The 26,472-nt window shown below is 41.5% G+C and overlaps 4 protein-coding genes and 1 long non-coding RNA gene across 5 annotated transcripts; 2 read left to right on the top strand and 3 right to left on the bottom strand.

The window, feature by feature from the left end:
- Positions 1–301: 301 nt before the first annotated feature.
- On the bottom strand, positions 302–8,816 carry LOC136429603 (procathepsin L-like). The gene is made up of 9 exons (XM_066419460.1): positions 8,711–8,816; positions 7,032–7,127; positions 5,656–5,795; positions 4,984–5,148; positions 4,381–4,413; positions 3,687–3,878; positions 2,941–3,106; positions 2,041–2,146; positions 302–1,670 (listed from the first exon to the last, which is right to left on the bottom strand). The coding sequence occupies exons 2-9, from the start codon at positions 7,117–7,119 to the stop codon at positions 1,571–1,573; spliced, it is 990 nt and encodes a 329-aa protein (XP_066275557.1). The 5' UTR covers positions 7,120–7,127; positions 8,711–8,816; the 3' UTR covers positions 302–1,570.
- A 1,913-nt stretch (positions 8,817–10,729) lies between these two features.
- Positions 10,730–16,500, top strand: LOC136420246 (gigasin-6-like). Its single transcript, XM_066410921.1, has 3 exons — positions 10,730–11,278; positions 12,480–12,752; positions 16,182–16,500. The coding sequence occupies exons 1-3, from the start codon at positions 10,794–10,796 to the stop codon at positions 16,498–16,500; spliced, it is 1,077 nt and encodes a 358-aa protein (XP_066267018.1). The 5' UTR covers positions 10,730–10,793.
- A 264-nt stretch (positions 16,501–16,764) lies between these two features.
- Positions 16,765–19,783, top strand: LOC136427704 (uncharacterized). Its single transcript, XM_066416794.1, has 2 exons — positions 16,765–16,923; positions 18,424–19,783. Exons 1-2 carry the CDS (start codon positions 16,785–16,787, stop codon positions 18,879–18,881), a joined length of 597 nt encoding a protein of 198 aa, XP_066272891.1. The 5' UTR covers positions 16,765–16,784; the 3' UTR covers positions 18,882–19,783.
- Positions 19,784–22,458: 2,675 nt separating this feature from the next.
- LOC136427709 (tripartite motif-containing protein 3-like) lies at positions 22,459–24,013 on the bottom strand. The gene is made up of 2 exons (XM_066416808.1): positions 23,787–24,013; positions 22,459–23,603 (listed from the first exon to the last, which is right to left on the bottom strand). The coding sequence occupies exon 2, from the start codon at positions 23,431–23,433 to the stop codon at positions 22,708–22,710; it is 726 nt and encodes a 241-aa protein (XP_066272905.1). The 5' UTR covers positions 23,434–23,603; positions 23,787–24,013; the 3' UTR covers positions 22,459–22,707.
- LOC136427715 (uncharacterized) lies at positions 24,008–25,654 on the bottom strand. The gene is made up of 3 exons (XR_010754500.1): positions 25,307–25,654; positions 24,904–25,013; positions 24,008–24,054 (listed from the first exon to the last, which is right to left on the bottom strand). It is a non-coding gene; the product is annotated as an uncharacterized lncRNA (long non-coding RNA).
- Positions 25,655–26,472: the final 818 nt, after the last annotated feature.

Here is a 26,472-nt window from a genome sequence, read left to right on the forward strand (position 1 = left end):
TTTTCAAGTGCAAAGCTTGAATTTAAACTGGGTACCATCCTATTTCTACCGGGGCTCCTACACTCGCTACCCTAAAAAATTTAGAAAATTAGCACCCAGGCTAGAATACAGGTACAGATGATCAAGTCTGTAAAGAATCCCTGTCGTAAGATTTGAAAACTTTGGATCTAGCTTAACGCCATTTTCCATCCTCGTTATATCCCAGTCTTGTTAGTGTGGAGGTATATTGGAAGTTATAATGTTGATATTATATACCTTCTTGGACATATATGATCTAGTAAAATAATATCACACCCAGTAGTGCGTTAAAGCATTTTATTGCATTTATTCTACTGATAAAGAAAATAAAGATAATGACAAATTATTGGATACTTTTTTCGGACTTCTGCAGGAAATGGCGTAATATCTTTAGCTAATTTGTGTCATCGCTAACTTCATTGTGTCATTACTAGCTTAACCTTGTCTTTGCTAACTTAGTAGTATTATTACTAACTTGATTACATTGTCGCTAACTCAATCATGCCATTATGACGTCATTGCTAACCTGTGTCACATGGTTATCGAAAATGTGCTCTTGATTACTTGGTTGCGCCATGGCTACTTTGATCCTGTAATTGCTAACTTAATCATGTCATTGCTAACTTGATACATTGTTTCATTACTAACTTAATTGTGTCAATGTTAACTTAATTATATCATCGCTAACTTAATTGTATCATCGCTAACTTAATTGCCATTGCTAACTTTAAACGTGTCATTGCTAACTTAATCTATTGTTGCTAAGGTAACTGTTAAATTGGAAACTTGATTGCAGTATTACGAACTTAACTGTGTCGTTGCTGACATGATTATGCCATTGCTGACTTAAGCATTGATAACTTGAATGTTTCTTCAGTAACTGTATTGTGTCCTAGCTAACTTAATTGTACCATTACTAATTTGATTCTATCATTGTCAACTTACTCAATTAGCAAGTCATTGTAATTTGATTAAATCGTTGCTTTCTTCGTTGTGTCATTGTTGACTAATTTTTGTCATTTAAAGACATTAGCTCTGCCTATGTTAAGTAAAGGTAGATTTAACCATCTCCCTGCTGTCTAACTCTGTGATAAGTAGAGAATGGGGTGCCAAACGGCTACTTCAGTCTTCCAAAGCTTTTAAAAGAGCATTGAATTCAAACTTAAAGGCAACCAAAGCAATAATAGGGCAAAAAAATGGAAATAAAAAAAAGGCTGAAATCTATATGGTAGTGACTTTTACTAGCATTGTTTAGCACACTTGCGTAACGACTTCATACTTTAAGGATTTTAAAACTGCGCAAAATCGTGCCGTGCGATGACCCCCTTAGTTTCGCGAGCCTTCAAAAACTCAGGCCACGAGTTCTTACATCACAACAACGTCGTATTTTTGCATTATGGACGTTGCTATACTTTATAAAAGTGTTGTTTGAACTAATCATGTATAGAAATGACTAAATAAATTGACTTTCAAAATCCGGACCCTGATATTGCTTGGGTTTCCTTTGAGAAAAAACCCAAGGCCATTTGGGGAGGAGCACCCTCGGTAGTGCTCAGACCCGAGGGTAGCTGGCCTGGGTGGCAATGCCGCATTGGTTGTTCTTGTTACGGGCCATCATGATGTAACCGCCATCACCCCAGGTTGTGTTCCAGCTGCAACAAACAATAAACAATAAACACAAACAAGAAAGTCAGAGATGGTAGACTTTTTGCTGCAGATAGATACAATGTTGTAGACATGCATGAAATGGTGACTCATGAGTCATGACTGTACCTACACATGTCTGGGCGTCATCTCCATGTCGACAAATGAAGATGTTGTTTTGGTTGTGTATTTGTCCGTCTGTCTATCTGCCTGTCTGTGTGTTTGTGTTTCCGGATTGCTGTAGTCAGCATAACTCAAAAACCTCCGGATGGATTATGATGATAGTTGGTATGTGAGTAGGTGTTGGGAGGACCAAGGTCAAGGTCGATTTTGGGCCCCCTGGTATGTGATCTTGTTGAGATAAGACATTAAGCATACCTGTTCTTGACAAGCCAGTAGGCTTTGCTATTGTAGGTACCATAGCCAACTGCCAGCACGCCATGGTCCAGGTGAGTACTGCTACAGGATGGCTCGTCGTATACGCCTAGAGGGCAAAAAAAAAACGTTTTCTACAATCAATCAATCATTCGCAGGCATCAGTGTCTGATGCATGGCGGCTACAGACGTGCATAGGGCTCGCCAGGCTGGTCTGCTCTCGGCATAGGCCCTCCAGTCGGTTCTGGTGATCCCTAGCCCCTGGAGCGTGTTGAAGATCTGGTCTTCCCATCTTCCTCTAGGGCGACCTCTAGGTCGCTTCCATGACGGGTTGGGTTCCGATGATATCAGTTTGATGACGTCCTGAGTAGGAACCGCCCTGGAGACGTGACCCAGGAAGATCATCTGTTGCTTGGTGATTTTACAACTAACCGGCAGTTGGTTAGTTCTGCGACGGAATGTTTCGTTGGGAATGAAGTCATCCCAACCGTTGTATAAAAAAAAACAAGTGTGTCTCTAAAGATACGTTTTCATGTGTCTACCGCCATGTTGGTATTACTATTTGCATATCAGTCAATCATAGCTCAAGCGTTTCCACACATTCAAAGATCTTCTGACCTCTCACATAACGTCTAGAGCATACCAGTACTTACACTCTATACTCGAACAATTTAAATAATTTGCTGTGCAATTGTTTAATGCTATTGCTACCCACTGAACCAAACTGTACACAATTCAGGGAGGCGTAAGCCTAATCCTGCGCATTTAAGTCTACTAGCTATAGGTTTTGAATAGATAGATCATCATCATCATTCCAGGGCGAAAATATACAAGTAGAAATAAAGTTTCTATGATCTACCGACACGAACACGGAATACACAAAAGTTGAAGGATAATGCCTACCTTGGTGGTAGAACTGAATGGACGAGTGACCGGCGTCGATGGCGACTGAGACCGGGCCGACCGTAGCTACAGCGTGCATCAGGGCGGTTTCGTTACCTGAAGGAATGTCGATGAACCCCGTATCCGTGGCACCAACGTTCGTCTTGTTGAACCTGCATGGTCCATTCTGTCGGATTGAAATAAAATCATTATAGTTGAAAAGAATATCATAACAGAAAATGGAATCATACGTATGCATTCAGACAATCGCTCGCCCACGATATATATCTATGCATTGTATCATTAAATGTAAGTTAATATTCTAGTCCCTGGCATGCATGTTCCTTTATCACTATTTGTTTCCGGGTCTCGCGTTCAATTTATCATGACTGGATTCGGGATCGCGGCCGGGGCCAAAAATAGCCCGGCAACCGCAGGGTGTCCAACGAGGCCACGTAGGGGTCACGCCCAAAATTTCAACACCCCGTGAACTACCAGGCGTGGGGCCGTGGCCCCTCTTTGTTCAAATTGGGACCGAATTCATTTACCATGCTGGTGATGATATAACTTTATCGCACAACAATTGTACAAGGTGCAAAGTATGGCATCTACGTTACTGGTACTTAACTACAGTTCTATAAGGCTTAGATCTACCTGATACAAGAGTGTATGGTATGGGATCTAGAGCTTTTACCCTCATTAGAATAATTTTTAACGTCTAGACATTCTTTAGTGATACACCGTCTATGGCTATGAAGAGTCCTTACCCTTCCTGTGTAGGGGTAAGACGCCTCCGTGTCGACGCCACCGTTGTCCCGGATGTAGCTGAAGGCGTCGTCCATCAGCCCGCCCTGACAGCCGAGGTTTCCGTACGCTCCGGAGCAGTCCACCAGGTTCTGTTCGCTCAGGGGAACCAACCTGCCGGTCTTACTGAACCACTGACCCTCCAGAGAACCGGTCTGTGTCGTACAGAAAACAGGCGACACTATAGATAACATATATTGATGAGTGTTTCCTACAAGGTTAATTGACTCCATGTAAAGTGGACATATAGTTTTGGGTGTGTCTCTGTGTCTGTGTTTCCAGACATTTGCATAATCAAAATAGTTCTTGGAGAGATGAGGTATCCGAACTCTTGTTAGTTGAGTAAGAAGAGGGTTTAGATTCTTCAACTTTCAGGCACTTGGGATAATGCCCTCCCGCTTCCCCGGACGAACAACATTTATTTAATTCCTGTACTTAAACTACAGGAACTAATTGATTTTTTAGCATGCAACCTTGTCTCGACTTAGTTATCTATTGAAACATTCTTAATGGTCTTCACCTCATTCAAATATCAATGGCTTCATCGGCGTAGGCGGCACTATAATTCCGGACAAACAGACTAATTCCGGAACTTCTTAATTCTTAGATAACCCCATGATGAGAATGTGAAAGGTGAAAGTAACGTAGTATTCTCACCGTGCTAAATGCCCAACAAGAGCCGCATTGACCCTAAAAGAGAAAAAAAATCAGATGGTATCAAACAAAACAGAAAGAGAGCAAGAACGACTACGGCTTATTGTTAACTAATCAATTTTCACACAAGGTCTACTCTTCAATATATCTACCGTATATGTATCACGTTCTAGGTAACGTTACGTGATTTGGACAGACCCCATAGTCCCACCCACCCCCGACAAAACGAATAAAATCGATTTATACATTTTGTAACACGAATAGATACAAAATGATGAAATCTAAAAATGAAAATATTTGACAGACAGGCAGCCCTTCTCTCATTGGACATACCGCTTATTGCCGTGCTATTATTGATTGAACTGCTAATTGTGCTAGTTTAATCTATTACTTAACTGCGCCAAAATAGCTTCTCAGGCAACAGGATAAAATGTTGAAACAGTCAGACGTTTCAGACAGCATCCACTATCTCTCGTCATTGACTGAAGATAGCACGATGCTGTCTGAACCGTCTGACTGTTTCAAAATTCTATCCAGTTGCCTGAGCAACTATTTTTAGCGTATCTTATTACGTGGATGTCTAATATTCATCAACGTATTACTTACCTGGTCCTTTACTGGAGTGACATATCCCTTATTCCTCCAGTCCACCTCGGCAGGCAGCTCGGCAAAGTTGGAGTTGAACTCGTGCACGCCGTCGGCAGCCGACCTGGCGTCCCGGTCCGCCCGAAGGCAGCCGCCGGTGACTGTAGCAGAAAATTCGTCTTCGGTCTGTGAAGTTATGAAAAAAGAGGTTGTCAGGAATACCATGTGAGATTGTTGTTGTGCATTAGAAATGCACATATACATACATACAAAGACACACACACTGTCCTACTCTCTCTTACACACACACACACACACACACATACACACACACACACACACAAACAAACACACACATAGACATGCACATGCACACGCACCCCCCCCCCCCCACACACACACACACGCGCATAAACCGTGCATGTGTGTACACACACACATACACGCGTGCGCACAAACATACACACATTCAGGGACCGACGTAATTTAAATACTGGATCAATAGCCATCTCAGTGATAGTCGTTAGGGACACATACACAAACACACACACGCGCGCGCGCGCGCACGCATGCACACACACACACACACACTCACACACACACACTCACACACACACACACACATAAAGAAACACACACATAGACAAACACATGTACACACAGTCAGTGAAAGTGGTTGACCTGTGACCCTACCATATGTGTGAAGTGGTTGATGCCCAGCCAGTAGGTGTGCTTCCCGAGATCCGCCTCGGCGTTGTGCGTCTCGATGCGCTTCTTGTTCTTCTCAAAGACGGCTTTCCTCCAGCCCTCCTCCTCTTCTTCAAATGACATACCTGTGTCAAGATACATGTCTATCTATCAGGAAAGAGACAGGTGACGGGACACACGCACACATTGTGGTAGCCTGCGTATTCGAGTGGTTGGTGACAATGGGTTTAGACAAAGAGGTCGTAAGTTCGAATCCGGGCCGTTGTCGCTCACCTGACATGCACGCTTTGAGCTGCGGTCCACTGTTTATCATACTTGTCAAAAAGAGATACGGAAAAGAAGTCCCTGGCACAGTGAACCTGTAAGTACTGTACATTGCATTTTGTCACCTCTGTCACGACCAGTGGAAGTTTCACTTTAACGTATGATATACACGTTTCAGTTTCAGTTTATTTACTTCCTTACCTTTTCAGAACTTTTAAATTTATCAAATCAGAATCGAATACAGTCACAATGTCAATGCGACCAAAAGTTTTGGCATTTGTGGAAAGTAGATGCACATTAATCGAAGCGAGTGGACGTAAAGACAACAAGTGGGGTTATGAGATTGCGAGGATGTCTGGGTGTTTTTTTTCGGTGGTTCTGCGGAACATTCAACTCAAAAAGTGGTATACCAACATGGACAGTACATTATGTTCTTTGCTGCCTGGACTCCAAAATACGTTCATATCTAATCGCCATATTTTCTATGTCGTCCATATTACATTAAATGCACATGTATATTTTTCTAAACCGTGTTATGTTCATATACACCACGAATATGCCTAATACGTAGTGGTTCTATGTAATGCCATGTTGATTTGATTATATGGATGACATCCGCGCACATCAATTTTCGTCTCCCCCCTCCAAGTTTTAGACCACACTATAAATCGTACAAAGCAGCTGCAATATAGCAACTATATGCCGTTAACTGAAAGAAAATCGGAAAACGGATAGTAATGTATGCCTAAGCAAATTTCAAAGTAAAAGAAGAAAATGTGAAGAAAAAAAAGAAGAACTTATGATACGGTATATACTCTGTGTGTTTACTTTTGTCCATCATTCCCTACCGCCTACTAGATTTCATAGTGAAGGCAGATTTTTTTCCAAAACATTTTTTGGACGCTCGAATCAGTTTCGGGGTTCCCAGATAATACAAAAAGGAATCTTTATTGACACAACAAAAGTACAGCGACAACTATACATACAAACAGCAAACAATGGGATACAAAATGATTAACCTACGTACAAGTATATGAATACTTAAACATGATATCATCCATATAATCAAATCAACATGGCGTAAGGGTATCTCATACCGAAACACTCCTTGTAGTCCTCCCAAATCTCGCAGAGCCCCGCAGCCATAGACACCATGACAGCGCAGGCAACCAGATGACGCCACATGATGGTTACTGCAAGAGACGAGAAAACTCTGAATGAAAATACATCCATGGGAGGTCTCTAATACCAAGGATGTTCAACCTCTTTGATAGTGTAATTCTTTTAGTAACGGGCGAGCTCAGACTGAGGACGAAGCATGACGCTTTCTTCGTTACGTAGTTGTACAAAGCGGCTTCGCTACGGCTCGCGAATTCAGCCAGGCACAATGTTTGGTAAAAATGTTAATAAACTTCAGTTGATAGCCGTCGACTTAACACTGGCACTCGCCCTGAGACACCTACTGTAAAAAAAAGTTAAACCTCAAACACATACAAGTAATTTGCTTCGAAATTGTGTTTTGTTTCCGACATTTGCGACATTGTTGAGAATTGTTTTCGCGAGGCACTGACACCCTAAACTCTGTTTTCATTAGAGCACCATGTAGAAAAACAAGACCCTTGATAGATCCGTGGGAATATGTAAACTGTAAAGTGTGTTGCTGAAAAAGAACAACAGTTTCGCGAGGAAAACAACGAATTCTCGCGAGGAAAACAAGAAAATCTCGCGAGAATAACAGTATAGTCTCGCGAGACTACGCGGAATTATGAGATGTAGGTGTCACAAGCTGGTGTGACACAGCAAAATATGATGGTAGTTTTTACCATGAGTGTAATGACAGAGAATTGGACGAAAATTCACTTTAATCAAGTCCCTTAAATTCATATTTATGTTTCGTCCCATTTTGCTTTTGCCTTTCAATCGACCTTAACAACTAAATTCAATTATGATTGGTGAATGAATATACTATTTGCTGTTTTTTTACCATATAATATGGAGAGACGAAATATGAATAGAGATAGAATTTGTGTACTTTTAATTGGAAAATTGAGAAATTAAATTTTTTAGCATTATGTTGATTGAGGTTAGACATCCAGGTAATAAGACACACCAAATGATAGTGACGTTGAAAGCAACTGCATACAATTTTGAAACAGTTTCAGACATGAACTAGCCTGGGTGCCAGACCACCGCGCTCCTGGCGCTAATCCTTCGGCCGGGGAAGCAACTCACGCCGCCGCCACAGATAGCACACGGCCCACTAATTATCGCTAGCGCGATTGATATCAGGGTTCGGCTGCCAAGCGCGCCCGGGTGCTAACTCTATCCCTACTACCAGGTCTTCCCCGGCCAAAAAGGCTTATCATCGCATCGCGCGAAAGGTCTGGTATCCAGGCTAGACATGAACAGGTTCCACTGCCTTCAAGCTTTCGTCAGTGACTAATGGAAGAACTCGAGTAAAAAGGTTTCAAACCACAACTCTGAACCGATGTGTTGATGGCATGAAGACAGTTTTAGGATGGTTCGATAGAAGACTAAGTCAAGATGATACTGTATGCTATCAAAAGTACAAGAACCAAATTTGTTCGCTCGTAGGTTTAGGGTGGGAGGGAGGGTACCAGTATATATCGCACATTGTAGGTTCGTAGTCTGCTAACTCGAGTTACTGTGGATAGTCCGCAAACAAATGACGTCATTTCATGCAGAAAATTTTGGACACGAGCCAGAGACGATTTGACTCCGCGGGGAACACTTTGAGTAAAACGTAGCGCCTTACCTGTTTGAGAAGGTTTGCTGTACAATTCACCTGTAGCTGAGCTGAGGGGGAGCTTGCCGTATGGGGCGATGTTACAGCAAAAACTGGTTCTGAAGTGGTTTGCTTTAGGTCCGCGTGGGAAAGAAATTTGTGTACGAACGAACGTTGACCTTTGGGCTAAACTACGAAAGATAATGTAAACTGTACCGAAAATAATTTCTTGAGGTTGGTAGAACATAGACGTTTTCTTTTTACACAACCAGCGTCAGCAGGTAAGAAGTCACTGGTTGGTGTACTGTACCAAAACAGGGATTTACTATAGTGATAAATGCCAGGTAAGTCTGGTATTGGTACTTACCTATAACGACCAATAATACCAGGTTAATCTGGTATTCTTAACATCACAAAGAGACGAGAAGAAGCCGAGCTTATGAATTAGAGTAGCTTTAGAACCATTGTTTTAGATTAGTATTAGAAATCCTGTCAGTGTCATTATATGAACGTTACCATGTATTTTGTATCTGTATGCCTGTACTTAGCCCGTGTTAGGGCATGAATGTAAAATAAATGTTATTATTATTGTCGGACTTACCGGGCACTTACCGCCTTGGTAAAATCCACTTTTCGTGCCATGTTGTGTAAAAAGAAAACTCAAATATCCAATGTAAACTGTAATTTTAGATATCTATCAGAGTATCTAGTTTGAAGTTAAGAATACAATTTTACTAGATAAAGTGAAACATTTGTATATTATATTTCATTTACAGCATTCAGACAACAGTTTAAGTAGGAGGCGAATATTCCAGAGTGCCCGACACTACTGCAAGTTTGCTTGACGGTGAAGTTTGCTTGACGCGCAGTGCTAAACGGTTTGGAAACAAGATGTGTCGTTACAGTTACTCGTACTCTGCACCCCGTTCATTTACCACATTACACGAATAGATTGATCCAGGCTAATGTAATTCAATAGCGATGTCGTTTTGAGTATTTTCCTTTCTTGTTGTAAGGTGTATAGCTTTATGTGGTCGTGAAACTTGTATCAGGGAGCACTGGAGAAGTATGAACGGTGGATCAAGTTTTGCCTCCAAGCATCTACAAGGCAATTGGTTTATATGTGGTTGACAACAGGTTCGAAGTGACGTCTAGCGGATGTCCACTGAACTGCAGCCTCCTCACCCCGAAATGTAGTTACATGGTGGAAAGTACCCGGTAGTTGCATATTCACACACTTTTAGAATCCGACTCGACAAACTGTAAAATCTAATTGTCGCCATCTTAAAACCGTCACAAAATGGTTTGAAAGAAATGTGATTTTTTTCTGACAACCAGTGAAAAGGACATTTCTGTGATGGCCGATTTTTCGGCCGCTGGACATTACCGGGAGAAGAAGTAGAAAAAAGACAACCCGTCCAAGACCAGTGCGTGAGTTGATAATAGAATCTTCTTAGTCTACCTTAAAAAACGAAAATGTATCATTTCGGTACCATCTCGATAATCTACTAAGCATTCTTTAGTATATTTTCCCTTGCCTTTCGCTGACCAGGTCACGATTTCCTGGACGACTGATAAGAGTATTTTCACCAACTAGCCACACTGGCATCCATGTTGTAACGGCGGATATGTGACACATTTGGGATCTCGCTGCGCTAAGAACAGCACGTCGCGTCCTGATACAGTTCTGTATATGTTTATGTCTCTTCTGTTGGTACGTACCGGTGTTACATGAAATGATGCAGGCCCTATCTAGCTAGCCACGGCCACAAAGTTCACATTGCCCTATGTTATTTTCTTTGCACGCACTGTTTTCTAACCTGTTCTGATGTCTCCAGTTTTCTAATAAATTGTGGCTGCAACTAGAAGACTCCCTGGTTTCATGCCGTGTACATATAGGTAAGTCTTTGAAGGTGGTATGAAAAATCCTCCAATCCTTTCTTATTCACTGGCTAGCGTAAGACAAGATTGTTGATTTAAAAAGATTGACATGCTATTTTTTACAGACACTGTCAGATAAACAAATGACATCGAGGGGGAACTGAGCTGGACATTCTCTCACAGTTGTCAGGTGTCGTTACACTGGTTATAGTAGCTGCGGTGCTGTAGAACTATGGCGAACCTTGTCCTTTCTTCTGTACTTCTTGTGGTCCTTTTATCGGCGGCCACAGCAACATTGGAGCAAGACCTAGTCGGTTTGGACAGTTTTGTTCAAACAGTCATGGCGTGCGAGGCTAGACAACCTGTAGGCCTAACCGTTTCAGTCGTGAAAAACGGTGATGTCGTTTTTTCCAAGGGGTACGGCAAACGGGACTTGAACCAAGGTCTCCCGGTCGACAACAGGACTCTCTTCGGTGTCGCGTCCATTTCCAAGTCCTTCACGGCCACCCTTTTAGCCAGCATCCTTGCTGAGAGAGATGACGTCACATGGGACACGCCGATAGTCGACGTACTGGGGCCTGATTTCAGGTTTCAAGACGAATTTCTCACGAAGAGAACAACTCTGCGCGACGTCCTTGCCCACAGGACGGGGCTTCAGAGGTTTCCGGCGGGCTTACTACAGTTTGGGATGGACATAGACAGGGCGGAGCTGGCAAGGTACTTCGGATTCTTTTGATTATTTAAGCCACAGCAGCAAGTAATACTAGAAAAACACAAGAAATTTACTTCCCGTCTAAGACGAAATGACTGATGTATGTAACGCAACGAATTATTGTCAAAGGAGGTTATCTCTCCTGGACTGCACTGGCCCAGAAGTAAGCCATGACTGAATTCCTTGACGTCTACGTTTCAACCATTTCACGACTACTTGTCAATGACTCGCTTGCAAATATCTCACGACTTATTGGCTACCGACTGACCGACTCCCAGCCAGTATATTAATACTGAAAATTCCCCCAGTCCAACGAAAAGGGAATTTATGCATATTTTCTTCTGGACAAGCTATGGTCACGTGTTCTGGTTGGCATATAGCTATCGGTTTCGGGGAGAAGTTGGTCTAGTATTGCGCCCCCTATCAGCTGTTTTTGTTGCTGCAGAACCGACTTAGTTTGAGACTTTGTTGTGTGTGTGTCTACATACACTCATGCCGCCTAAAGTAGGGGAACTCCACGGCAGAAATACTAGAAACTGCAAGAAACTAAAAAAAAATATTAAGTGAAGAACAAACCGCTACATGAAATACCCAATGCCTTATTTAATTTGTTTACTTAAGAACAAATAATCACAGTGGGAATAGACTAGTTTTCTTCAATTACCGTTTAGTTCGATCTGTATTGCAAGATAATGTATTTTTAATAATTGTTTTTATAATGTCCAAGACGTCAACTGTATGTTCCTTGTGTTTTATAAGATACTGTACAGTGTGCGGCATTCAGTTTTAAGCTGCCATGTTACACAATATCATTAATGAATGAAGACCTTTATTGTGTGTTCGTGCCCCGAGGGGCTAGATACAGGTCGTTTAACATAAACCTAACTAACATCTAAGTGACATATACAGTGAAATATGTACAGTACATTGTGTAAACATACATGGTAGAAGAAAGTGATAAGCAAAGCTAATCTAGTAAAGTCAACTTCTTCTCGCTTCTTTGTACATGTGTAGATGTATGAACAGATCACGTTTCTTATACAAGGGTTATCTAGACGCAACAGAAATATGAATTTATCCGTTGCGTTTGAATATTCAAACTATGGGGATTTCTCATTAATACATTTGAAAAGAACATTTCTTTCTATATCGTACTCGGAGTTTACAATCGAAAATTAATTAATAAACCATTTATTCATTCATCAGGAGGGTCCGTCACTTCTCCGAGGTCCGTCCCTTCCGCACGGCTTTCTACTACAACAACGTCCTCTACTCTCTGGCGGGACACGTCGCCGAAAGGCTCGCCGGGAAGACATTCGAACAGCTGTTACGGGAAAGGATTTTCCTCCCTCTGGGAATGAATGACACCACGTTCGTCGCAGATGCGTTCGAAGAAGGCAACTTCTCGAATTTTGCACAGAACTACGTGACGTACAGCGAAAATGGACATTCTCTTGCCGCCAATAGAGAGTCTTACAGGTTTGTGTTTTACTCGTTACCTTCGCCGGGAATGTATGCATTCGCGGTAAGGTTATGTTATCGGTTACGCCAGCTGTGAAGTGGGTCCGTATGTATGTCGAGATCATAAGTCGAGAGAACTTTGACGGATCTTGCTGATTTTTGGTAGGTAAGTGGCGGTTGTGGGAACGAAGGTCAAGTTCGAAAATGGTTAACCTTGCGTTTTCCTAAAGTGCTCCAGTGGACTTTTTTTGTTAGTGTGTTTGTATGTAGACAACATAACTCGACGTATTGATGATGGATCTGCAAAATTTTTGGTGGGTACGTAGAGATTGTGAAAACAAATCTCAAGTTCAAAAATGGGTCACCTGGCATTTTCCTGCGGTACTGCAGTGGGCTGTTTATGTATGCGTGTTTGTTTGTTGACAGGATAACTCGAGAAGCTGTTGATGGTTGTGCATGATATTTAGTGAATAGGTAGATTTATTAAAAGGGGAAGGTCAAGTTCGATGATGGGCCTCCTAGCGGGTACTTTGGGTACTGCAGTGTAGCTTCAAAGTTTGAGGTCGAATTTTCTGCAAGTGCTACGATCATGATTTTTGTGTGGTAGATAGTCCATGCCACATGAAGTAAGTTGTGCACGTTTGGGCCCTCTAGCGGCTTGTTTGGAGCTGCAGCGGGTGTTTTTAATTTATTTGTTTTGACCTTTGGACATGAATAACTAGACTTATGGTCAACGGATCGTCTTGATTTATGGTATGTAGATAGCTCGATTAATAATTTACATAATTGAATATTCATTATGCAAATCAGGAGCTAATTTGCATAATTAGCAAGGAAAGTTTATAAATCTGCTGCCTTTCAAAATAGGACTCTCAAACATGTGACATATATAGCTGAAAAAGAGAGAGGTATCGATAGATACCAATAATGCTAATAGCTACCAATGTTGCATAATTAATGAGAAAATACTAATTGAAAATACCACAATAGTAAACAAGAGTTCCGCGACCTCATATCTCCATGAACTATTCTTTTTATGCAAATGACTTACACATTTACATAATATATGCTTGGTCATAAACACCTTTATCTAACTTAGACATGATGCAATATTGTCAGTCCTATCATTTTCCACTTGGATGAATAATGGCACTTTTGCATTAATTATGCAAGTTATGAATTCATTTGCATAATTGGTATCTGCTGATGCTCCACCTCCCATAAACCACATTTGTTACATGTATTTGAGTCTTATAATGGTAAATACTGCAAATATAGATTTTCCTAATTAGTTATGCAAATTAAGTGTCGATAAGCATAATTTGCACATCACTGTGTACATCTATGTCTATGCTACCTGCATACTAAATATGATGGAAACCCGTTGTCCCTTTGTTCAGTTATTCTCCTTAGAAGATTTTCACAATAACGCCACTGCAGTTCTAGAGCAAGCTGCTAGGGGGCCCAAACCTACACCACTTTATTTATTGCATCACACGCTATCTGCCATCCAAAAATCAAGACCACAGCACGTCCAGGTCAAAAGATACAAAAACGGAAGTTCTGCTGCAGTACCAAGGTCACATACCAGGGGGCCCAAAATCGACCTTGAATTTCGGCTTCACAACACCTGCCCACATACCAAATATCATCGTAATCCATCCAGAGGTTCTTGAGTTATGCTGACTACAATAGTCCAGAAACACAAACACACACACACACACACACACACACACACACACACACACACACACACACACACACACACACACAAACACACACACACAAACACACCAAAAACAATATCTCCATTTTTTCATGGAGATAATGATTGGAATTTCATTCTTGTATCATTAGGAAGCTAAGTAAAGGTGAACAATATCAGACAAAAATCATGCATGACAAGGCCTCATTTACATAATTTATAAGGAAATGTCTACAATTCCCTTTCAATTTGCTATTTTTAAGTCTATTTATTCAGGTTAAATTGCACTGACAGGTGACCTAGTTTACCGGAGCAGGCTCCCTGTGAGACGTCCCTGGAGGACACATGTGATACTTTACTTGCCTGGTGCAGGGCTCTGTTTTGGGGTCAGGGAGGTCACACGGGCTTACGATCTAACGCTCTCCCTGTTGGAAGGTATAGGTTTGATAAAAACTGATTGATATGTCGACTATGAAAATATGGGCATAATTGAAGCAAATACATTGCCAACAAATTGCCTTATTTTCTGTAGTAAAGATAAAAGTTATGATACCAATTAAGCAAAAATATTCTTACAGTGATTATTTTTATAACTCTTGGGAGAACTCGTGTAGGTATAGGTATGGGTTTGTTTTAAACTTTGAAAGAGAATACTAGTAACTCAAGAAGGTGATGACGGATCGTCATGATTTGTAGGGATGTACATAGTTTGAGTGATGATTTACATGATCGTATAAGAATCATGCAAATCAGGATCTGTGATGTGAAAAAGTATACAAACCCTTGCATTCCATTGTAGTCAAACACGTGACATGTAACCGAGAAAGAGAGGAATATTGATAGATATCAATTATGCAAACGAATACCTAATGTGCATAATTTATGACAAAATACTATAATTCCAGAGTGGTTAATGATGGGATTTCATTCTTGTGGCGTTTGGGAGATAATCAAATGTGGACGTTATCAGACATAAATCATGATGGCCTCATTTACATAATAAATGAGGAAATGCTACAATGGCCCTCTTTTCTAAGATTTTACTTTAATGCTGTGTTTTGTGTAGAGAAAAGGATCACTTGAAATTCATGCAATCGAGGACCTTATTTACATACTGAGTGATAAGCATTCACTCGAAAAGGCTAACATCAGTCGGCGAAGGTATGAGGTCGTGGAACTCTAGTTTGTGATATGAAAATGTCATGAATGATAGGAATTTCATATTCATGACATGTGTAAGTTAGTGAAAGGTGTACATAACTCTGCATAGATTGCGCAAATGTTGAAGTCATTTGTATAATTGAAATATTTCCTAGAGGTATGAGGTCTCCCGACTATGATTAACGACGTGAAAAATGGAGGTATAGTTTTTGGTCTGTTTGTGTGTGTGGTGCGCGCGTGTGAGTGTGCGTGCGTGCGTATGTGCGTGTGTGCGAGTGTGTGTGTGTGTGTGTGCGTGCGCTCGCGCGTGTGTGTGTGTGTTTATGTGTGTGTTTATGTATGTGTGTGTGTCTGTGTGTCTGCGTTTCCGTATTTTGTAGTCAGCATAACTAAAAAAAACTTGATCTGGATGGATTATGATGATATTTGGTATGTGGGTAGATCTTTGGAAGACAAAGGTCAAGGATTTTGGGCCCACTGGTATGTGCCCTTGATTCTGCAGCAGAACTTTCGGTTTTCATATCCTTTGTCCTGTACGTGCTCTGGTGCTATGGATGATGTTGTTTTATCCCAATCCTCAGAATCACGAAGCTGCTTGCTCCTTCGGGAGGCGTGGCCTCTAACGCGGTGGACATGGCCCGGTACATGCAGCTGCACCTGGGCGGGGGAAAGGGCCCGGACGGCCGAACCCTGGTGCCAGAAGAACTGATCAGAGAGGCGCACACGCTGCAGTTCTTCAAACCTTACCAGCCTGATAGGGAAATCTTCCGGCCACAGTATCCGGTGGGAGTTATGAACAACGGAGAGGGGTTCGGTGTAGCACTTGGCGACTACAGAGGCAAGGATACGCACTATGTTCGTTATGCTACGTATACTGATGGTCACTATTCAATTGTCTAGAACAAACGAAGTCTATCATCAGGATACCGACATATAGATTCTTGATTGTTCTTTCAAGATTTCTTCTTTGGCTCTAGAATTGACATAGGCATTCGACGACATTAGTATCCGTTTTCCGAAGTATTTTTGCAATTTACAGCATGTACTTTCTCATTTTGGAGCTGCGTTTTACGATTGACAGTATGAAAATTGATGCGCGCGAGGATGTCATTCATATATAATCAAATCAACATGGCCTCGTCGGTCTTTCAGGGTACAGGAGGATGTATCGTAGCGGGGGGTTCATGGGCTTTGGGTCGCTGATGTCGTTATATCCGGACGTATCAGGGGGTGTGTTCACCGCGTTCAACGGCCCAGCCGTTCCGGACTTCGTCAAAGACGTCAACAGCATCATACACTATCGTGTTGCAGACATGTTGTTGGGTGAGTCTGGAAATGTACCTGTAAATATAACTATCTCTGGTCAAGTGGCAAGTTGCTCGTTATTAACAGGGTTAATTGTGGTGATGCAACAAAAAAGAATGGAAACACAAAATTTTTCTCTGCCTATTTAGTGACACATTCATTCAAATTTCTTAATGGATTTTTTTCAAACTTCTCGATTGCAATGTACTTACACAGAATCCATAACGAATGGAAGGATTTTTGACAAAGATGGGAGGAGAACGTCTTACAAAACGTAATTTTTCGTATGTCTTCCCAATTGATAGTATTTCAATCTTTGTTGCTGTTTGTTACCTTTATTACCTCAATCAATCCTCTTCGAGTCCTTTTCGTTCCCGATGCAACGTATGACCGCCATTTTGGCGAGAATTTACACGAAACTGTCTGATAGCGTATCTTACTTGAAACATGATTAACCAATCAATCGATAAATCAATAAATCAAAAATGGTTTTATTATTCAACAGACATGGCAGCATGTAACGTAACATGACCAGTTTACGTCCGATTTATTCAAAACGTTATTTATTCTAAAACCGCGTGGATAGAGCCAAATGTTTAACCCATGGGTAGAAATATCAGCTCTTCTAACAAGAAAATGCATGGTCTGTAAGTTTTTCTCCGCCTGTTTAACGCCGTGCGAGCATGTATTTATACTGGGGTATATGGTGTAGAATTGTGCTAGGCTTACCCTTTATCGTCCACCTCAGTATTTTCCCTTCTAGTGCTATGCTTGAAGAACATAGACCGGGAAAAATGCACAGTAACTGTCGAAAGTAGTCTACAGACAAATGACAGTAAAGTCACTATGTTTGTCCCTCCGCTTGCCCGACGCGATGGAACAAGACAATTTGTGTATTGTGAATTTCCCCGAAATCAGCAACACGTGGCGTTCACGTGATAAACGCATGGCCATGATGTTATGCCGTACAAAAATGTATCATCTGAGCGGGGGTCGCTAGGTTGTATCAAACATTCCTAAAACAAGCAAGAGTTTCAAACTTCGAATCACCATGGATAGTCTGCATATCAAAGAAAGGTTTAACGTCAGCTACGTTTAAAAGATACTAGCTATCGTGTAAGTTAGAAAAATATGATGGAATACGCGGTGTCGAATTACATATGAAATGCGTCATGCATGACGCTTCCGTGCAACTTGTTGTTACTGGTTCAGGAGTTTATTCTGTTATGTCGCTGGACGTAAACCCTTTTAAATGTTTTGTATAAAAGAGAGAGATGGCTGAGGATCATACTTATGACGTTCTTTGTTTCTCATGAAAACAGGCTTTGGCATAATACACCGCGACATGTGCACATGACCCAATCTGGACGTTAACTACTCGCGCAAATAAATAGGTCATGTTACGTTAGGCTGAATTGCGCCCATTGTTACATCACAGTCATACATATATTATACATGTGAAACAATTGCACTTCTTACAAAATTATACGTTGTTAAATTGCACATCAAATTTCGCAGGTCTGGACCCATGGCTGAACACCACCACCGCCTGCAGCTTCCCGCAACCCTGGGCCAAGGACCCAGTCACCGACGTCACCATGCCTCCCGCACCTTCTCGCGACTTCCCGCGAGACAAACGAGACTACGAGGGCACGTTCGGTAACTCCATATTCGGTAATCTCACCGTCTATCTCAACTCAACGGACGATACCCTTCGCTTTAAAGTAGGTCTGATTGGCCACGGGGTAATACTTCCGCTAAGTCCTGTTAACAGTGTACTTCTTAAAGGGCCTGCAAGCCAATTTGCTCCAGTTGTTGCTTATGTTGAGGAAATGCAAGGGGCAATCAACCGTCTTGTGATACCAGAAACCCCTCCAGAGCCTCCAGTGGTGTTTGTAAGAGGCATGAAGCTAACGGATGTGGAGGAACCACCAACAGAGGGGGGGGTGTACGCCAGGTGCTGTCTCTGGTGCTGAAGCTGCTATCTATAAAATGTGGCCCTATCATCTGCTGCTTGGGGTCGCTATTCTAGTTTTTGCCTTCATTTAGTTACGCTAACCAAATCAATCTGCACGTGATAACATTTATAACTTAGCTTACCATACCAAGTTTGTTTTAATGCGTTAATGGTAAGGCATGGAAAAATAAATTTCGTATTTTCCCAATTTTGAAATTCGCAGTGCTGCAAACTGGCCTGTTAATATACAAGAATTGATGCCCCTTTCTTCATGTTAATCACTACAGTTCTGTTTTAATTCAACACAAACATAGACAGCTACAACACAGATCAAACCAACAACAATCTACAATCATGTACAGGGGCCAGTGGACTTGGAACAGCATTAGCAAGTCCTTTGCCATATTCGAAAGCCGCAACAAAGCATGTTTTATAGATAACCCGATAATCTACATCTACCTGACTCGTTTGCGTTTCCTTTTGTACTATTTTTGTGTGAAGTCAGTTGTATTTTAGCACTTGTTTTAATTCTGTTATGACTAAGTTAAATCTATACCTCATATCAAATTTGGTTACTTGAACTATAGATATTACAACCTTATTGTCTTGGTATTAAACGAATATGCTTTACTCTCAATTTGTGTTAAGCCACGGTGTTTTATGAAACTTTACTTTTGTGTTCATGATGCTCCAATCATTATGTCTATCCTTAGTTCACTTTTGTTTGATTTCACTATTTGAGCTGATATATATTTCCCTTATGTAATACATAATAACATTTAATTCAATTGTTTTTGATAAGGACTGTAATTTTAGTTCGTTGCTTGGCCATCATATAAGCTTTAAACTTCAGCCCCCTTTAAACTTCAGTTGCATTATTATCTTTACTATATCTATACTATGTTACATTGTATTGACTTATTATGTGCAAAATAAACAATGAACAACCAACCACACTGTTGCCTTATGAACAGACGATTAATATTTAGTATAGTTTATAAGGCAACATATATGTATATATATAAAGACATCTATTCGTTCATAATACGCAACATAAGAAACTTCTTTTTTTTCAAAGTGTCAATCTTTATTTTGTGATCCCAGTTACTACATGTAACAACGCTGTTGGAAATCAGTATCTTATATCCACACTTTGACCGCAACCTTAAGGTTTTACAATAATACAACATAAGAATCTTCAATGAGTATAAACAAGCACCACAACTATCATCATCATCATCATTCTCACTCTAACGAGTTGAAGCTGTGCTACTAATATTACAAAATCAAGGTTGAATATTTCCGAAAATGATTTCATCAGGTTGGTAGAAAATAGGATATGGGAGATTCTTTGTACACGACCAGGTATTAATCTCACTTGCTAACGTTTCGGTGTCTATCAGACACCTTCTTCAGAGCTTCTGACTGGAGTACTGCTTCTCACCGCTATAAGTAGCCGATGTAGGTGGCGCTTTTGCGGTGAGAACACTTAGCCATATTTGGGACAGTGTTCTCATCGACTACTAATAGCGGTGAGAAGAAGTACTCCAGTCAGAAGCTCTGAAGAAGGTGTCTGATAGACACCGAAACGTTAGCAGGTGAGATTAATACCTGGTTGTGTACAAAGAATCTCCCATATCCATGGTTGAATATTGTCAAATCTTCCTCAGCTACAATCACTTTATCATTAACATGATAGCCGGAGTGATCACCGCTACGAATTAATCACTTAATTACACCAATCTTAAATAGATATTTTACTATACACTGTAAATGTCTTACTATAGACCTGGATCTTTTGTGTACACTTTTGAGTACACTGCGGATTAGAAACAACGATCCCTACAGTATCCAAAATGCCATGGAACTACTTTCAAACATTTTTTTACACGTCGTAAGACCTAAAATGAGCTAAACTGTTCAAGTCTCAAGCCAACTTTAAAACTCATAAACACCTGAGATATGTCACGACTCGCCGTACATGAAGTGGCATAATCATGACATGTGCATGCAGACAAAGGTAGTCGTGTAATACACAAGAATCCAAATCACGTTACATTAAGTTACATCAATTTCATTGAAAAACTGTTAATGCACCGGACCTTATAATTACATACTCGCTATTTACAAACTTGAAGTAGATATCAAACAGAGCATAAATCAGCAGTCTGAATCACATTTAAAACGAAATAGATAAAATAAGACGTAACAGGATATTCATTTCAGTGCTACGTGCACAATACTTGCAAGTTGCAAGAAGTTGCAATATAACTGAGACTCGTCATGTTTACACACTTTTGCCTAATCAACGCTGGGCTCTGTCATCAGTTGCAAATATCATACAGTCTCTGGACAGAGTAACTCGCCAACAATGGTACTAGTGTGCAGGTTTCAACGACACTGTCAAACAACATGGAGCTATCATTTTTAACAATTTTCAACCCAATGAAGATGTTGAATAATTCATAAGTTATCAAAAATTAATTTGGCGCAGCTTTAGTTTCGTAAGGTATACCAACATAGATTGTACATTAATTCAATACACCACAGGACTAAAATCCTCTCGTAAGAATAAAATGCAATTATACCTAAAAGGCATTCCGCCGAAGCAGTCCCTGCTAGTTTTCACGTTACGTTTGCAAACCTCCACACAGCACAGCATAAGGCAAAGTGTTGAAAAAAAGATCTTCGCTGAACTTTAAGCCAATTTCAGTAAGACCAATGAACTGATTTGATGTGATTTGAATCAGTGAAATCATGATCGAGATGCTTAGGGTGAAAACGAAAGATTAACCTTTGGTTTGAATTTGGAGTCGATTATAATTTGGCGTATGTCTTGAATTTACAGCACGATTTACGTATCATTAAAATAAACATATATATTATTGCACATCGAGCATTACAACGAAAAGATAAAGGATGTCAAACACTAAATCAACAAAACACCATACCGTTTACGAAAAGGCGGAAATATGCCTCAATTATGTTGCAAAATTGTTGCCGTTTTTGTTTCGCTGATGATCAGCGACGTATGTCATTCTCTGACTAGGAACAACTAGGGTGCGGCGTCAGTCAGGTATCTTAAAACAACATATGGGTACTGCTACTACCTTACGGAAACAGCATATGGGTACTGCTACTACCTTACGGAAACAACATATGGGTACTGCTACTACCTTACGGAAACAACATATGGGTACTGCTACTACCTTACGGAAACAACATATGGGTACTGCTACTACCTTACGGAAACAACATATGGGCACTGCTACTACCTTACGGAAACAACATATGGGCACTGCTACTACCTTACGGAAACAACATGTTGGTACTGCTACAATCTTAAGGAAACAACATATGGGTACTGCTACAACCTTACGGAGACACCATATGGGTACTGCTACAACCTTACGGAGACACCATATGGGTACTGCTACAACCTTACGGAAACAACATTTGGGTACTGCTACAACCTTACGGAAATAACGTATGGGTACTGCTACAACCTTACGGAGACACCATATGGGTACTGCTACAACCTTACGGAAACAACATTTGGGTACTGCTACAACCTTACGGAAATAACGTATGGGTACTGCTACAACCTTACGGAGACACCATATGGGTACTGCTACAACCTTACGGAAACAACATTTGGGTACTGCTACAACCTTACGGAGACACCATATGGGTACTGCTACGACCTTACGGAGACACCATATGTCAAGACGTCAAAAATTTGGAGGTGCGTATTTCGCTACCTTTCTTTTTAAGTCACTGTTTGAGGAATATTCTTGTAACTGTTATTACACGTGGCTGATGGATTTCTTCAACGGGTACTGCTACTACCTTACGGAAACACCATTTTCCCAGGAAATGATAGTTACTTCGGCGTCTCCGTGAGTCACCACCAACTGTCCATCTGGGCCTAGAGCAATGGCACCTGGACCACCATCAATCTCCACGACGGTGCGAACAAATTCCCCCCGGCTTGTGAACATGTCAACCCTGCTGTATCCCGAGTTCACCACAACGATGTTACCCGAGGTGCCCTTGCAAATACCGGTGGCAAACAGCGTTTGCCCATCACCTCTTTCATTGGCATTGCCGTCGAATGAGAAGAGGTGATGTCCAGAGTGATCGTACGCACTGGCACCTCCATGGTGCGTAACAAAGATGTTCCCGTTCTTAGCAGTCAGGTAGAGCACGTCAGAAACCTCACGAAATACAAAACTCTGATAAAGCGTGCCGCTTGGTAGGAACAGCAAAATCTCATTGTAGACAGCCACGATGATCTTGCTAGTCTGCAGATCCACAGCAATGGCAGGTTCCTGATCCGGAAATTCGGTTGATTTCAATTGTATGTCGAGCGAGGTAACTGGCCGTCCGTCCAGTCTGTCGTATTGTACTGCATGCGGCTTAAACTGATCGCCATGTTCACCGTGCACGGTCACTCCGATTACCCACAAATAGCCCATTCCGTCAATGGCAACACCGGTAGGAGACATCGTTTTTCTTTCAGTTCCAGATGGCACTACCGTTGGTATCGTGCGAAGGAATTCTCCTGTCATGCTGAAGACCTGGACTCGGTTAACGCTGTTATCGTCTTCCAGTGCATAATCAGCCACTGTGACAAATAACTCACCGTCAGAGGACACGGCCACTCCTAAGCCTCGACTAAGATGTCCAGGGCCTTCCCCGCCATAGATGGTCACTGACTTCAGGTTTCCGCCAGGGGTTCCTGCAGTAAGTGATTACATTTTCATCGTACTGAATCTCACTATTGGAAACCAAATACGAGCGCGAGTCAAAAAGTAAGGGTTTTGTAAGTGGTTTTGTAAGTGTCTGATTTTTCAATCGATTGGGTTGACATTTGACACTATGGTAGTGGCTAAATTAACATTTACACAATTTTATCACTTACCTCTCTTCTTGCTCCAACCACTAGACGTTGGTAGCACCGTGGTACCGTGTGAGCTGCTAGTTGTTGGTAGCAGCGTGGCATCGTGTGATCTGCTAGTTGTTGATTGCAGCGTAACACCATGTAAGCTGTCAGATGTTGATGGCAGTGTGGCAGACTTTGGTGACAGTGTATCACCATGTGGGCTGCTAGACGTTGGTAGTAGGCTGACATCGTGTGAGCTGCTAGATGACAATATGTCCGCTTGTTCTTCACCGTGGACTTTCCTCACCTATGGCAGAATATTGATTCAATGTAACCACCTAGCTGCATATGTTACTTGTCGAAAATATCGTCTTCCCACTGGAATAGTATAGCCTCTACCAGGCCCCGTGGATGGCTGGAAAAATAGTAGAAATTGGCTTAATAGAGTGAATAGTATGCTAATGGGACCGGGTATGGATAGAGGGTCCAATATCCCATCCACTGGTCGCAGACTGTAACTTCTATATATGACTAACTCGGGCAAGTTATACGTCTATTGAACCAATTTCTACAATTTTTCCAGGGACCTATGGAGCCTGGTGGAGGCTAGGAATAGTCAGGAATTCTTGAATAGTGGTCATTCTTAGTCAGTTAGCCGTCAGGTTGCCATAGTAAAGCGAAGGTGACAAAGATCTTGTCGTTTTTTAATAAGTCAAACGTTTCTGTCATGACTGTGAAAAAACTTTTTTTTTAAACAATCTAAAAATCTGATAAATAAAAAGCTTGTCGCTTTGTAGTTTGAAAGACATAAATAAAAACCCTGTTTCGGCGGAAAACAGTCGGTTTACAGAGTATAAGATAAACATAGGAAGAGTAAGAAAGAACCTAGCGCTGGCAATAAGCCAATAATAAAGGCGCTGATGAAGGTTAGACATCCAGGTAAGGTAATAAGATACGCCAAAAATGGTTACTCAAGCAACTGGATAAAATTTGAAACAGTAAAACGTTTCAGACAGCATCCGCTATCTTCTACCAGAAACGCTCAGTCACTGACGAAAGATAGCGGATGCTGTCTCAAACGTCTGACTGTTTCAACTGTTATCCAGTTGCTTGAGTAACTATTTTTGGCGTACAATAATAAAGGCGTATCATTTACCTCTTGATTATCATGCAAATAGAATCCGTACCCGGCAAAACAGGCTCCGAAGATCAGTAGCAACAGGATGGCAACCGCAATGCACAGCTGGCGGTATGTACATGTACACACTGGACAAAATAAACGAGTAACGTCAAAGGGTTGGAAAGAGTGAATGACTCCATAAAGATTGTCAGGAGAGAACAAATTATCATTGGAAAAAAAATCCATAGATATAAGAAAGGCATCCTATATTGATCAGTTGATACCAAGACAATTTACATGCATGGTTTTTTTCACCTTGGTGAATTATTGTGCAAAAAATAATCTTATTCAAACAACGTTTCTGACTAGGGCATTACTAAGGCTTTCTTTTTCATTTCAAAGAACAAGACGGTTTAACTTTTTAAAGACCTTATCTTACCACAAGTTCTTCGTTGGGCAACATTTGGCACGTACATCGGATTGGGGTTCAGGGCGTTCCGCCAATCCGCTGGGTTTGGAGGGAGCGCATTCGAGGGAACCTGGTTTCTGTGAATGTTACCGTCATCTCGGTCAGCGGCCGACGTGTCAGCATCATTCCTGGACAGGTCGTGTCCTCTTGCGTTCATCCGGGCACTGTTGTTGGTAGCAGCTCTATTCCGAGAAGAACCGCTCGTTCGCCCTTCTTCCATGTACGCAACGGCGTATGGTTCAATGATCTCATTATGAGGAGCCATTCGGTTTTCCTCGTTGTCGTCGTCTGCAGCACCATGGTTTTCAGGTATGTTGTTTTCATCATCTTCCTGATATGGACTGATGAAGGGGTCGCTTTGCCCGTACTTCGGATTCGGGTCTATGTCGCTTTCCCCGTCCTTCGGATTTGGGTCTAGGTCGCTTTGCCCGTACATCGGATTCGGGTCTAGGTCGCTTTGCTTGTACATCGGACTCGGGTTCATATCGTTCATTGCCTGCAATGTCATTGGGTACAGAGGGTTTAGATTTCGGGTTGGTGATGAGCATTCTGATGAGGAGCTGGTCAAGATGCATTCGCTGGTGTTTGGACCAGTTTTTATCTCCGGAAAGGACTCATCTGAGCCTGTATTAGCTGATGCCATGCTGTTTCTTCAGACAGGCACACCTGTCTAATTGGTCTGAGTTGACATTGTTTTCAATAGAAAAAAATTATTGTTATCTAAGGAGACCATAAAACTGCCCTCTTTTCACAGAAATACATGGAATAGGTTTAGCCAAGTTCATGCGTCAGCTGACAGATTTGATGAATATAGTTATGAGATGAACCTGTATTAGCTGATGCCATGCCGGGACTGTTTCTTCAGACAGGCACACCTGTCTAATTGGTCTGAGTTGACATTGTTTTCAATAAAAAAAAACTTGGAGATCTATGGAGACCAATACGGTCTCCGGAGCAAGAAATACCAGCAGCTTTTTTAAAACGTCATATTCAGCCCTTAGTGTGCTTTCCGATACTGGTCTCTCCTCGGTCTGAGAGATCAATTAGGGCGCTACAAGGAATTTTTACGGGACGGTATTCAGAGGACCGTTCCCGTCGAACACCATTTCGAACATTTAGAACCCCCTGATTAATTT

The sequence above is a fragment of the Branchiostoma lanceolatum genome, chromosome 1, assembly GCF_035083965.1.
Source record: "Branchiostoma lanceolatum isolate klBraLanc5 chromosome 1, klBraLanc5.hap2, whole genome shotgun sequence".
In the NCBI taxonomy this organism is placed as follows: domain Eukaryota; kingdom Metazoa; phylum Chordata; class Leptocardii; order Amphioxiformes; family Branchiostomatidae; genus Branchiostoma; species Branchiostoma lanceolatum.

Coding starts and splice junctions, on each gene's coding strand:
- LOC136420246 (XM_066410921.1), top strand. CDS start 10,794: ATGGCGAACCTTGTCCTTTCTTCTGTACTTCTTGTGGTCCTTTTATCG. Junction 11,279..12,479: donor GACAGGGCGGAGCTGGCAAG/GTACTTCGGATT, acceptor TTCATTCATCAG/GAGGGTCCGTCACTTCTCCG. Junction 12,753..16,181: donor GCCAATAGAGAGTCTTACAG/GTTTGTGTTTTA, acceptor CCCAATCCTCAG/AATCACGAAGCTGCTTGCTC.
- LOC136429603 (XM_066419460.1), bottom strand. CDS start 7,119: ATGTGGCGTCATCTGGTTGCCTGCGCTGTCATGGTGTCTATGGCTGCG. Junction 5,796..7,031: donor GGACTACAAGGAGTGTTTCG/GTATGAGATACC, acceptor ATCTTGACACAG/GTATGTCATTTGAAGAAGAG. Junction 3,879..4,380: donor CTTGTTGGGCATTTAGCACG/GTGAGAATACTA, acceptor TGTACGACACAG/ACCGGTTCTCTGGAGGGTCA.
- LOC136427709 (XM_066416808.1), bottom strand. CDS start 23,433: ATGACAGGAGAATTCCTTCGCACGATACCAACGGTAGTGCCATCTGGA.
- LOC136427704 (XM_066416794.1), top strand. CDS start 16,785: ATGGGCTTTGGGTCGCTGATGTCGTTATATCCGGACGTATCAGGGGGT. Junction 16,924..18,423: donor TGTTGCAGACATGTTGTTGG/GTGAGTCTGGAA, acceptor CAAATTTCGCAG/GTCTGGACCCATGGCTGAAC.